The sequence below is a fragment of the Sarcophilus harrisii genome, chromosome 1 (genome assembly GCF_902635505.1).
Source record: "Sarcophilus harrisii chromosome 1, mSarHar1.11, whole genome shotgun sequence".
NCBI classification, from domain to species: Eukaryota; Metazoa; Chordata; class Mammalia; order Dasyuromorphia; family Dasyuridae; genus Sarcophilus; species Sarcophilus harrisii.
Window position 1 is genome coordinate 258,698,875 of NC_045426.1, and position 15,014 is coordinate 258,713,888.

At 33.5% G+C, this 15,014-nt stretch overlaps 1 protein-coding gene across 3 annotated transcripts in view; it reads right to left on the bottom strand.

Annotated features, from left to right (window-relative positions):
- The window catches only part of SDK1 (sidekick cell adhesion molecule 1), a 1,196,729-nt gene that overhangs the window by 729,137 nt on the left and 452,578 nt on the right, over nt 1-15,014 (bottom strand). For all 3 annotated transcript variants that reach the window (XM_031949904.1, XM_031949968.1, XM_031949836.1), the window contains one exon: nt 6,203-6,362. In XM_031949904.1, the coding sequence (XP_031805764.1) occupies nt 6,203-6,362 (160 nt within the window). The remainder of the gene's footprint in view (nt 1-6,202; nt 6,363-15,014) is intronic.

A 15,014-nucleotide genomic window follows, 5' to 3' on the forward strand; every position in this document is an offset into this window, starting at 1 on the left:
CACAGGGATTAAAATTCCACTTTGGGTGCTTCCTATCTGAGTAATCATACAAAAGAGATATCGCAGTAGAGTGGACAAGGCACAAGAAGCCTCGGGTTTAAATTCCACCTGAGATATTTAATAGTCATGTGATCTTGGGTAAGTACCTTCTCTGTGTCTCAGTTTCCTTACTTATAAAATATGGGATTTGTATTTGATAATCCCTAACAGCCTTTCCAGGTTGAAATTTGATGATCCAAAGATGAACAGGAACCTAGTATGAAAATGAGATACTTTGTCCACAATAATTTTAGTACTTAGGACCCAAAGAGCAGGATAAAATGGGATGCAAAATACTGTCAAGTCCAACTACAATCAGACTTGAGAGTTCCCTCTCTGTTATAGCTTGAACAAATGGCCATACACTTTCTTGAAGAACAACCACAGAGAGCAGATTTCATCTGAATATTTTTAATATACATGATTTTGTTTTGTTTTTAAAAGGCTACAAGAATCTCTTTTCCTGAGAAGGTGCAATACCTGTGACTCTTTTCAACTAGAACTTTATGAATTTCTTCTTTAAATTTCAATTCAGTGACATAAGAAGACTAGATCTTCAGAGTTATACAACCTTGGTTCTAGGATTTAATTATTCTTCCTATTATAACAAAGAAATTTGCCTCTAGCCATAAGAAAGTCTTGAATTAGACATAATTTGAATTTAATTTGCAAAGGGTGACTACAAGAAGGGATGCTCACTATTTTTAAAAAGACATTTTACTGATTCTAATGTATAAAATGATTTACTGTGAATGTTATTTTAAGGAACAGGCATAAAAACAGGCAAATTCATCTATGCAAATTGTATTAAATTCTTGAACTATTGCCAAGATGACACTATAGTTACTGTGCTTTTTTAAAAAAAAAAAAGTAGTCCTGTCATATTGAAGGTAATATAAAATTTAGAAATATAAAGAAAATTTTTTTGAGTTCACAATAGATTACCAAGAAAGTACTCATTTGTATTCTTTGATTTCAACATATATATGACTCCATTGATAATATCAAGAAAATAATTATAATTTTTATTTTTATTTATTATCAAATTGAATTTAGTTTAATTCAATAAACTTTTATTAAATACCTAGTATGTGCCAAGCACTGTGCTAAGCAGCACTGGAAATAAAAAGACAAAATTTAAAAAGTTCCTTCATGGAATGAGATTTAGCCTCACATGCTTGGGACCTCAGTGCATCAACTCAAGTCTCAGCCCATTACACTAATTCATTATTTTTCAATTAGAATATTTTCATAGCCATTGATCTCCTTGGACCATACTCTATTAACATATATGCTTGGAGAAAGAATGGCCACTCTCTGTGAAAGTCCTGATGTGTTGTATAGGAAATGACGATTTTGGTGGGTGGAGGCAGAGGGGCAGGAAGAGAGGCAGAAAGAGTCTGCTGGCTGGATTCTGCTCTGGTGGCCTCTGGTCTCATGGCTTTTGGTCTGGCTGGCTTCTTGATGTAGCTGCTGACATTGCTAATCTCCCTTTACCTCCGATTCCCTTTTACCTCCAATCCTTCTTCAACTCTACTGAGAATAAAGACTGAAGATTTTCCCTTAACCTGAATTCCTGACTCTGGCTGATTTTAAAATATGCGGTCATCACAAATTAGTACAGTGGTTACATGTATGAAGAGAAAGGGAAAAGCTTCCAAGAGATGTTGTTGGGGTAGCACTGACAAGATGTGATTGACTGGATATGAGGGTTGAGGGAAAGAGAAGAAATAAAGATGATACTGAAGTCATTCATGACTCCAGGTGACTGAAGGGACAGTGGTGTCCTTGACAGAGACAGGGAAGTCTGGAAGATGGGAGAGTTTGGGAAAAAGAAAATAAATTCTGTTTTGCACTTGTTGAGTTTTGAGATGCCTCCAAGATACTCAATTCAAAAAGTCAAGCATGTAAGTTGGTGATACAGCTCAGGAGAGAGACCGGGATACACAGATCTGAAGTTATCTGTATAGGGATTGTATTAAATAGGTAAAAGCGTATAGAAAGAACACCAAAAATTAATTTATAAATTCAGTAGCAACTGATGTTGCGGGGCTGAACTGTAGAAAAAAGATGAAAGTTGAAAATACACATGTGAGAGTCATTTATAGAAATATGATAATTGAACTTACAAGATTCTCAAAAGCAAGTGTGTTGAGAAAGAAGACCATGCAAAGGGCATAGGACATGGATGATAATATAACAAAAGATTCTGGGAAGATAGAATCTGACAGATAGGAGAGCCAGGAGAACACAGGGTCAAGAAGACTTGAGGGTGTAGGGGAACAATGAGGAGAAAGGTTCTAGGAGGAAGGAGCAACAATAAGTTTGAAATCTGAAGAGAGGTCAGGAAGGACAAGCCCTTGGAAAAAGTGAGATTTAGTATTTAAAATTAGCCATTTTTTCTAAAATAATATCAGCTAAATTTTAGGTTGTAATATCTATCAATTTCAAAAAATATTCAATGGAAAGATATATAACTATATCCTATGGCAGTTAAAAGTACTTATTGCAGAATATTTTGCAAAAATAAAACCAGATTCTTAGATAGTTATACTGAAAAAGTGACACTAGAATATATGAGATTAGCTTATTAATTAATAGATATTAAGATAATGGTAATTCTCTGTTTATTCTGCAGAAATGTATCCATTTTAATGGAGGTTCTAAAAAAGGTTTTCAGTGCAGGTCTGGTTGTGGTCCTATTTTCTTCCTGCATTTAATTTTGAGGTCTTTATGTCCTAATATATGGTCAATTTTTGTGTAGGTTCCATGAACTGCTGAGAAGAAAGTATACTCCTTTCTGTCACCATTCAGTTTTCTCCAGAGATCTATCATACCTAATTTTTCTAATATTCTATTTACCTCTTTAATTTCTTTCTTATTTGTTTTGTGATTTGATTTATCTAAATCTGAGAGTGCAAGATTGAGATCTCCCGCTATTATAGTTTTGCTGTCTATTTCTTCTTGTAACTCTCTTAACTTCTCCTTTAGGAAGTTAGATGCTATACCACTTGGTGCATATATGTTTAATACTTATATTACTTCATTGTGTATAGTACCTTTTAGCAAGATATAGTTTTATGGTCCTATTTCCACAGGATCAACCTGATTTTGATGGCAGAAGTTTATCATTAGATTGGATTCATACTGAGATGAGTTTTTCAAATGTAGTAATTCTTAAGGCTATTGAGTAAGATGTAGAAAAGGTGCTGTCTGCATTGCTGAACAGAGCATTCATACTTAGAAAATCATAAATACTTAAAGTATTTATGTTAATTATGTATTTGCAAAGATGCATGTCCATTATACTAAACTCCCAGTGTGGTCTCCACTAAGGTAGATTACAACATCTTTATAACTTCTTAGATTAAGTTCTAAAAAGTTGTCTGAAGCACAGAGAGGTGAAGAAATTAGTGTAGTGTCACACAACTACAAAGTTTCAGGGTATAATTTGAATACAGGTCATTCTAAATTAAAGCCAAACATACTATCCATAGTTCCACCATGCTTTATATTACTGAAATTTTACTGAATTTTTGAAATCCTCATTTTCAGGGAGATGCATAGGATCATAGATTTAGAAATAGAAGGTTCCTCAGAGATCATTCATCCAGTTCCTTTATTTAACAGATGAGAAAACTAAGACCAGGACATGTGAAGAGACATATTCTAATCATAAACTAATAATGACAGTTATGTAGACCTTTATGCTTTATATACTTCTAGACAGAAATTACCTTATTTAGTCCACATAAAAATCCTTTGAAGTTAGTACTATTAATTCCATTTTATAGATAAGCAAAGTGAGATTATTTGACTTGTTTATGATCATATACAATGCATCATATATCATATTATGTAAAATATGTAAAAATATTATGTAACCTAAACTTTTAGTCTAAAGAAGAAATTCAATTCATTTGTGAGATATTAATAGTAAATTCAAAAGCTAGAAGAGGTTTAAAATTTTATTATATGTATAAACAAAAAATAATTGTGAAGAATTTCTTGGGAGAAAATAAACATATAATGAATTCTAAAGTCAAATTATTTTTGGATTATAACCTGTTATATAGATTATTCACACCACTGGTCCCTTCCATTGGATGAGGTAGTAAAGAGTTTTTGGTATTTCAATTCCTTTTCTCTTGGGTATTATTTTCAAAATCTTTAATCATTCTGAGTACAACTTCTTAACATCCTTATTAACAAACAGACCTCAAAATTAAACAAAGGCTTGATAATGCACTCAGTTATATTAAAAGATATTTTATAATATTTAAAGCTATACCAAAAGCTAATTTATAATATTTAAAGCTATTTTAAATGATTACATCTCAGCTCATATATTTCATGGGAAGTTGATTTACACCAAAACACACATACATACTCTCTCTCTCACTCTCTCTCTCTCTCTCTCTCTCTCTCTCTCTCTCTCTCTCTCTCTCTCACACACACACACACACACACACACACACAAAATCCAAAACATTTTCACACCCTGAGAAGGATTATAATTAAGTCTTCTCTTTTCCCCTGCAGAAGTTCCTGTGATCCACAATGGGACTATATTTCATCATTCCAGTTCTCTAAATACTGATAGTGCATCTTGTAAATTATTCTGTAAAAACGATCTACAATCTTTCAGGCAATCTTCAGAAAAAAATGATTTCTTCACCTGGTTTCATTCATTATTCCCCCATCAGAGTATGAACTCCTTGAGAGCAGGGATCAATTTTGTTGTTGTTGTTGTGGTATATGGTGGTGGTGGTGGTGGTGGTGGTGGTGGTGGTGGTGGTGGTGTGTGTGTGTGTGTGTGGGTGTATTCTGCCTTTTTTTGTATCCCCAGTGCTTAACCCAATATCTGACACTTCATAAATGAAGTTAATGTACTGACTGCCTAGATCTCAATCTCTGTCCTACCCAATAAGGAGAAAGTTCCTCAAGGATGCAAACTTGGACTTTTCATCTTCTTTTTTCTACCTTCTCCTGTTAGACTTGCTCAATAACAGCTCCTCACTAATACAAATACTTCCAGGAACCAGAACTCATACCCACAATTCAAATGATCCCTATCAGATTTAATGATCTTATAAAGTATAAGAGATACTTGGGATGAGTGGAGAAGGAGGAATAAGATATCTTATCACAACTATTCTTTGTTTTAACAACCCACTATTTTTAATACATATAAGCATCAATGACAGGGATGGGATTTATATTTCTAATGTCACTGGTATAAAGAAGTCCAGGTAACAAAAGACACTGAGAGATTAAAGTGATTTGCCTAGCATAGGCCAAATAGGTCAGGGCCTAAATCTAGAATTTCTTGACTCTAAAGTTGTATTTTTATGCATTTCCTCATGCCAGTATCAGACTGGTTTAAAATATTTTCTTTAAGTAGTGGTATCATATTGGTGACTAACACACTTTTGCCATTCTAATAATCTTGTATAAATCACATATTCTGAATATTTAAATAGCATATAGCAAGGTAATCTAAATGGTTAAAAATACTGAACTTGATAAGATTTAAGTATAAACAGTGTTGTCAGTGAGGCAAAAAATGAATAGGTGGCACTGAAAGATTCACTAATGCTTACTGTACAACCTTTTTTTCCTCCCAATTACCTTTTTTCCCCCACATTTAATCCTGAAACTCAGGACGCTTTGCCTATTTACTTCCTCCTTGTATTTTATTTTTTCTATCTGACATTTGATACATAGATAACCTGTACTTATTGACAACTGCAAGATCTTAAAACTGCTAACCTAATCATCAATAATGGAATATTCTCATTAAGCATTCATGCTTATTTAGGTTTCATGATGCTTCAGGGTGACTATATTTAGTGTCTATTGCCACACTCACCAAAATTGTAATAAAAGTTTGACTTTGCATTTCTCCATGCCTACATGTCAATTTTGCCATGTAAATTTCTATGAAAGAAACACTAACAGATTTACAGTCCAAAAATAATGTTCTAAATTCCCTTAAAATAAATGTGATTAGAAAAATTAGTCACATTCTAATTACACATTTTCTCCCTTTAATACATTAGAAACAATATAATATTTTCCCCTTTTTGTATTGTCATAGTTAACAAGTCAAATATTCTGAACATAAACTCTAACAAAATTTTATTTTTAAGTAGTCATTTACTTATATTCGGTGGTATAGGTGGTGATCTCATTGTCATTACATATCCATTTGAATTCCAAAGGCCAACTCCCTTCAGCAAGACAAGTGAGTACCAGGCGATTTCCTTCCAGATGAATCTGAGGTAAACCTGGTTCAGTCTTGAAATATGGTGCAACATCATCTGAAACAGACCAAAAATATAAACATTCAATTAAAGATAAATATGGAACTAACAGTGACACATTATAAATAGACCAATTCTGCTACAAGCACCTAAAAATAGTTGTTTTACATAATGAAAATTCTTCTAGAAATGTTACTAGTTACTAGTTAATGTCTTCAAAGGGTTAAAGACTAATGAACTAAAAGTATTTGGCATGCTGATCCTATTGTTGTTGGGTTTTTAAAAATAATAATAATGTCTTTTCTCATAATAGTGATTCACCAATTAGACATAACTGACAATATTTCAAACTAATGTCTTGACTACTTATGACCCAACTAATATTATTAATCAGGAATACAAGAATATAACTTCTCATGATACAGCTTCACAAGCAGTAGTTAGTGCTATAGGATCAGTTTACAAGTGAGAGGTATTTTCAGAGCATCACAGATTTAAAATTGAAAGAGTTGTTTATATAATATCTAGTCCAATTTTCATTTTGTTTATGAGGAAACTGAGATGTAAAATATTTAAATTACTTACTCAACAGTAGCAAAACTATGATTTAAACCTAGGTCTTGTAACTCAAGATCTGCTATTTCCTGCTTTGCCATAATTTTTTCCAGAGTGGACAGAATTTGGACTTCAAATATGAAAAGAAGAGGGGACAGACAAAGACAGAAAGTGAGAGACAGACAATGAGACAAAGAAACAAAAGAGGACCAGAGAGAGAGAAAGAGGAGGGGGAGGGAGAGGGACAGGGACAGGAACAAAGAGAGAGGGAGAGAGGGAGAGACAGGAGGGAAAAGAGAGGGAGGGAAGGAAGGAGAAGGAGATTTAGACAGATTAGAAATTGTAGAAATTTAGCCTAAATGGAGACAGAGGAACATCTCCATATTCAGTTTGATGTCACTTCTCCAGACATGCTCAGTCACCATTTTTTGATTCACTAGACAAACTTCTATCAACCAAGTAAGATAATGGAATTAAACAGGGTGAGGCAGAGAAGACCACTCTCCATAAACAAGAGGTCACAAGGCATAATGGAGCATTATTAGGGTTTTTCCTAATAAAGTGACTTTCCAGACATCGCTTCACTATGCTTTTTTATTTAAGGCATCATCCTTACCTTCTCCCTGCCTTACAACTTTGGATTCTCTCCCCTCTGGGATCTTCCATTAACAGGTAAACTTTTGCCATTGTTTTTGTCAGGAACTAGGCCTCCATGCCTGATCATCCTCACATCATGTCACTCTTTCTAATGACTTCCCTTCCTTTCTTTTCCCACCAGAATGTGAGTTCCTTGAGGTCAAGGAAGTTGCCACTTAGTAATTGCTTAGTAAATTCTCTATATAGCATTTTTGCCACTAATTGATATTGTATAAAATTTGAATGTCATATATTTCTGTTATTATTCATTGAATTTATATTCTTTCCCCCTTTAAAAGAGATTTGACTTCATTGTTTAAAAAGAAAACCTGAAAAAAGTAATTAGGACTTGGTTCTATAAAACAAAGGATGAAACAAAGTTTTCCTCTTGAGAGAGAGGTTAGGAAATGACAATGTCAAGTGCTGTATATGTGATCATATCTGTTGCTTTGTTGGTTGGATAACTTTTTCTTTGTTACAAGGGATAGTTCCATGTATAGGAGAAAAGTATAAAGGGAAAATATTGTGAACTTTAAAAAAGCAAAAGGTAGCAATTTTTAAAAATAAGAAATAATACTAGGACAGGTAGCATATGACAATCTATCTTTCATTTAATTTCATGTTTCTTATAACAAATGTCAGTATTGTATAAAATTAAAATGTCTTAATTTGATGAAACTAGCTTGAAATATTCTCTTTGTCATGAACTAATGATGTTAAAGTTGAATGTGAGCACGTCACTTAATCTCTTTGGGATTCAGTTGCTTAATATATAAACTGAGAAAATTAAACTACATAAGATTTAATAAGGTCCTTTCTAGTTCTAAAATTAGATGATTCCATGTTTTCATCAGGCATTCCCTGAATGAGAATTTTCTTCTCAAAGATTACATACAGAGTTTTTCAGCATTATTTTCTACTGGAATACATGGAAGCCACCTGACAGTGGCTGCTGAAGAGACAACCCAGATCTGCAAAATGGATGTCCTCTTGTGAAAGGATGATACAAAAAGACTGAGAGGCAGTTGCTGTTCTCTGACCTGTCTGACTGAGAGGCAATTACATTTTCTGACCTCTCTCCTCTTCCTTATGCTTCCAATTTATCTCATTCCTAGTCCGCAACACCTGTGTCAGCAAAGGCTGCCTTGCAACTTCTTCAGATGTAATGATCCACAGCTATGGAGGCTCTCGGGAAATTGACCTGTCCCTTAACAATTTTCCTTACTTGATTTTACTTTTTTATTATAGCTTTTTATTTACAAAACATATGCACTGATAATTTTTTCAACATTGACACTTGCAAAATCTTCTGTTCCAAATTTTCCCCTCCTTCCCCCCACTCCCTCCCCTACATGGCAGGTAGTCCAATACATGTTAAATCCAATATATGTATACATATTTATACAGTTATCTTGCTGCACAAGAAAAATCGCATCTAGAAAGAAGAAAAAAAATTGATAAGGAAAAAATAAAGCAAGCAAACAATAACAGAAAGAACGAAAATGCCATGTTGTGGTCTACACTTAGTTCCCATAGTCTTCTCTCTGGGTGTAGATGGCTCTCTTCATCACTACACAATTGGAATTGGTTTGAATCATCTCATTGTTGAAGAGAGCCACGTCCGTCCGTCAGAATTGATCATCGTATAGTCTTGTTGTTGCTGTGTATAATTTTCTCCTGGTTCTACTCATTTCACTTAGCATCAATTCATGTAAGTCTCTTCAGGTCTCTGTGAAATCATCCTATTGGTCATTTTTATAATATACCTATTATATTCCATAACATTCATATACAACAATTTATTCAGCCATTCTCCAATTGATGGGCATCCATTCAGTTTATAGTTTCTAGCCACTACAAAGAGGGCTGCCGCAAACATTTTTGCACACATGGGTCCCTTTCCTTCAAGATCTCTTTGGGATATAAACCCAGTAGAAACACTGCTGGATCAAAGGGTATGCACAGTTTGATAACTTTTTGAGCATAGTTCGAAATTGCTCTCCAGAATGGTTGTATCCATTCACAGCTCCACCAACAATGTGTCAGTGTTCCAGCTTTCCCACATCCCCTCCAACATCCATCATTATCTTTTTCTGTCATCTTAGCCAATCTGACAGGTGTGTAGCGGTATCTCAGAGTTGTCTTAATTTGCATTTCTGTGATCAATAGTGATTTGGAACACCTTTTCATATGACTAAAAATAGTTTTAATTTCTTCATCTGAAAATTGTCTGTTCATAGCTTTTGACTATTTATCAACTAGAGAATGGCCTGGATTCTTATAAAGTTGAGTCAATTCTCTATATATTTTGGGAATGAAGCCTTTATCAGAACCTTTGAATGTAAAAATCTTTTCTCAGTTTATTGCTTCCTTTCCAATCTTGTCTGCATTAGTTTTGTTTATATGAAAACTTTTTACCTTAACATAATCAAAATTATCTATTTTGTGATCAATAATAATCTCTAGTTCTTCTTTAGTCACAAATTCCTTCCTCCTCCACAAGTCTGTGAGATAAACTATTCTATGTTATTCTAATTTATTCATAATCTCATTCTTTACGTCTAGATCAGGAACCCATTTTGTATGATGTTAAATATGGGTCAATGCTTAGTTTCTGCCATACCAGTTTCCAATTTTCCCAGAAGTTCAGTCAAATAGTGAATTCTCATCCCCAAATCTGGGGTCTTTGGGTTTGTCAAACACTAGATTGTTATAGTTATTGACTATTTTGTCTTGTGAACCTAACCTATTCTACTGATCAATTAGTCTATTTCTTAGCCAGCACCAAAAGGTTTTGATGACCACTGCTTTATAATATAGTTTTAGATCTGCTATGTCTAGTCCACCTTCATTTGAAATTTTTTTTTTCATTAGTTCCCATGAAATTCTTCACCTTTTTTGTTCTTCCAGATGAATTTTGTTGTTATTTTTTCTAGGTCAGTAAAATTGTTTCTTGGGAGTTTGATTGATATGCACTAAATTAAATAGATTAGTATAGGTAGTATTGTGATCTTTATTATATTCACTCGACCTATCCAAAAGTATTTGATATTTTTCCAATTGCTTAGATCTGACTTTATTTGTGTGGAAAGTGTTTTGCAGTTTTGCTTCTATAGTTCTGGACTTTTCCTTGGCAGATAGATTCCTAAATATTTCATACTATCGACAGTTATTTAAATGTATTTTCTTTTATATATGTCTTGCTGCTGGATTTTGTTAGTGATGTATAAAAATGCTGATGATTTATGTGGATTTATTTTGTATCCTGCAACTTTGCTAAAGTTGTGGATTATTTCTAATAGCTTTTCAATAGATTCTCTGGGGTTCTCTAAGTATACCATCATATCATCTGCAAAGAGTGATAATTTGGTTTCTTCATTACCTACTCTAATTCCTTTAATCTCTTTTTCACCCCTTATTGACAAAGCTAGTATTTCTAATGCAAAATTGCACAGTAATGATGATAGCAGACAAACTTCTTTCACCCCTGATCTTACTGAGAATGGTTACAGTTTATCCCCATTACATGTGGTGCTTATTGTTGGTTTTAATTATATGCTACTGACTATTTTAAGGAACAGTCCATTTATTCTTATACTTTCTAGATTTTTTTAATAGGAATGGATTATGGATTTTACCAAATGCTTTTTCTGCATCTATTGAGATAATCATATGGTTTTTGTTAATTTGGTTATTGGTATAGTCAGTTATGCTAATAGCTTTCCTAATATTGAACCAGTCCTGCATTCCTGGTACAAATCCTTTTTGATCATGGTATATTATCCTGAGGATGATTTTCTGTAATCTCTTTGCTAATATTTTATGTAAGATTTTTGCATCGATATTTATTAAGGAGATTGGTCTATAATTTTCTCTCTCTGTTTTGTCCTATCTGGTTTAGATATCAGTACCATATCTGTGCCATAAAAGAAATTTGGTAAAAGTCCTTCATTCCCTATTTTTTCAAATAGTTGATATAATATTGGAATTAATTGTTCTTTAAATGTTTGGTAGAATTCACATGTCAATCCATCTGATCCTGAGGATTTTTTCTCAGGCAGTTGATTAATAGCTTGTTCTATTTCTTTTTCTAAAATGGAACTATTTAAGCAATTTACTTCCTTGCAGGCAATCTATATTTTTGTATTTCACTTATTGTATTGTATTTTTGTATTTCACTTATGTTATCAAATTTGTTGGCATAAAGTTGTCAAAATCAGTTCTAATTATTGCTCTAATTTCTTCTTAGTTAGTGGAAAGTTCTCCCTTTTTATTTTTAAGACTAAGAATTTGATTTTCCTCTTTCCTTTTTCTAATCAAATTAACTAAAGGTTTATATATTTTGTTGGTTTTTTATTTATTAATTCAATGGTTTTTTACTTTCAATTTTATTAATCTCTCCTTTTATTTTTAGAATTTCAAATTTGGAATTTGATTGGGGGTTCTTTATTTGCTCTTTTTCTAGCATTTTTAGTTGCAAGCCCAATTCAATTGATCTTTTCTTCCTCTATTTTATGCAAGTAAGCATCTAGAGATATAAAATTTCCCCTTATTACCACTTTGCCTGCATCTCATGAATTTTGGTATGTTGTCTCATTGTTGTCATTCTCTTGGATGAAATTATTGATTGTGTTTATGATTTGCTGTTTCATCCATTCATTCTTTACGATGAGATTATTTAGTTTCCAATTACTTTTTGGTTTCTTTTCCCCTGGCCTTTTGTGGAATGTAACTTTTATTGCACTGTGATCTGAAAAAAATGCATTTACTATTTCTGCCTTTCTGCATTTGATTCTGAGATCTTTATATCCTAATATATGGTCAATTTTTGTCATAGGTTCCATGAACTGCTGAGAAGAAAGTGTACTCCTTTCTGTCTCCATTCAATTTTTTCCAAAGATCTATCATACCTAACTTTTTAACTATTCTATTTACCTCTTTAATTTCTTTCTTATTTATTTTGTGGTTTGCTTTATTTAGTTCTGAGAGAGCAAGGTTGAGATTTCCCACCAATATAGTTTTACTATCTATTTCTTCTTACAGCTATCTTAACCTCTCCTTTAGGAATTTCCATGCTATACAACTTGGTGCATATATATTTAGTACTGATATTGTTTCATTATCTATTGTACTCTTTAGCAAAATATAGTTTCCTTTCTTATCTCTTTTCATTAGATCAACTTTTGCTTTTGCTTGATCTGAGATCAGGATGGCTATTCCTGCTTTTTTTTTTTTTTTAACTTCACCTGAAGCATAATAGATTCTGCTCCAGCCTTTTACCTTTACTCTGTATGTATTACTTTGCCTTAAATGTGTTTCTTGTAGACAACATATTATAGGATTCTGACTTTTAATCCAGTCTGCTATCTGCTTCTGCTTTATGATTCACATTTATGGTTAGAACTACTAATTCTGTATTTCCTGCCATTTTATTATCCCCAGATTATACTTTTCTCTTTCCTTTTCCCCTTTCCCTCCTCTCCACTATTTAATTTATAAGTACCACTTGCCTCAAGCAGCCCTCCTCCTTTAGAATCTCTCCTCCTTGAGAGTCACTCCCTCTTTGTTATATCTTTCCCCTACTATTTCTGTTTTCCCTTCTATTTAGCTTATCCCTTCCTTTTTTGGCTTTCCCTCCCACTTTTCAATAAGGTGAGAGAAGTTTCTCTGTAAACCAAATATGTGTAATATTTTCTTTTTGAGTCAAATCTGAATAGAGTAAGATTCACACAATATTTATCCCCCTCCTTTCTTTCCCTCAAATATAATAGGTTTCTTTTGCCTCTTCTTGAGATGTAATTTCCCTCTTTCTACCTCCACTTTTCTCTTTTTCTGGAACCATCCCCTTTCCATCTCTAGATCCTTTTTTTATATTATAATAGTAAAATCAAATTATACATGCATTCTCTCTGTATACCCATAACAGAAATACAGTTCTGGAGTTCTTTTTACCTTTTTATGCTTCTCTTGTGTCCTATATTTGGAGGTCAAATTTTTTTGTTTAGCTCTGGTCTTTTCATCAGAAATAAATGGAATTCACCTGTTTCATTGAATGCCCATCTTCTTCCCTGGAAGAAAATGCTCAGTTTAGCTGGGAAGTTTATTCTTGGCTGCATTCCACATTCCTTTGCCTTTTGGAATATCAGATTCCAGGACCTTCAATCCTTTAATGTAGAAGCTGCTAGATCCTGGGTAATCCTTATTGTGGCTCCTCAGTAGTTGAATTGTTTTTTTTTTTTTCTGGCTCCTTATAATATTTTTCCTTGATCCAATAGTTCTGAAATTTAGCCACAATAATCCTTGGAGTTTTAATTTTGGGGTCTCTTTTAGGAGGTGTTCGGTGAATTCTTTCAATGGCTATTTTACCTTTTGATTCTATGACATCAGGGCAGTTCTCTTTGATGGTTTCCTGCAAAATAATGTCTAGACTCTTTTTTTTCATCATAGCTTTCAGGGAGTCCAACAATCCTTAGATTGTCTCCCCTAGGTCTGTTTTCTAGGTCAGTTCTTTTTCCCAACTAGGTATTTTAAACTTTTTTTTCTATTTTTTCATTTTTTTGGTTTTGCTTGATTGATTCTTGATGTCTTGAGTCATTCATTTCCATTTGTTTAGTTCTGATTTTTAGTGAATTATTTTCTTCATTTACTTTTTTTTAACTTCTTTTTTATATTTGTCCAATTGAATTTTTAAATGAATTGTTTTGTTCTATAGAATGTTTTTCCATTTCAAAAATTTTGTTTTTCTGGGAATTATTTATCTTTTACAATTCACAATTCTGAGTTATTTATCTTTTCCATTTCACAAATTCTGTTTTGCAAGGAATTGTTTTTTTTCCCATTTTGTCAAATCTATCTTTTAATGAGTTATATACCTTTTCCAAACCCTCTTGCAAAGTTTTCCTTTCCTTTCCCCATTTTTCTTTGAGCTCTCTTTTGAGACCTTTTTAATTTCTTCTAAGAGAGCCTTGTGTGATGGGCACCAAGGGGCTTCATCTGGAGACAATTTGCTGTTAGTCTCCTCAAGGTTTGAAATCTGTTTTTTTCTTTCACCACAAAAACTATCTATGTTTAGAGTTCTCTTTGCCTTTTTACTCTTTTTTTAAAAGTTGGGATCTGCTTTTAGGGCAAGGGACGTTTTTTAAGCTTCCTGTACAAAGGGTCAAAAAGTGGCGTTGTGCTGGGTTCATGCTGACTCACTCCCAGAGCTGGATGGGCATGGCCAGATTCTGTGAGATTCTGGTGTTTTGGGGTTCACTATATTTACCTTTTGTGTCTGTGTTGAATGTTTTATAACTTCTCTGCTGATCTACTGGCTTGCAAACAGGGCAGAGTAGCCAACACTGTGGTAGAGTCCGCCCCATAGATTCTCCACCACAGGGATAATACACTCTGCCCTGCGTCTGCACAGCATGCACTGGCATCCTTGCTCTGCCTGTCTGCACCTGGCCACCTCCCTCTGTTCCTGATTTTTTTAGGTTTGTTTTAACAGACCTTTTCTGGCGATCTTCAAAATTATCT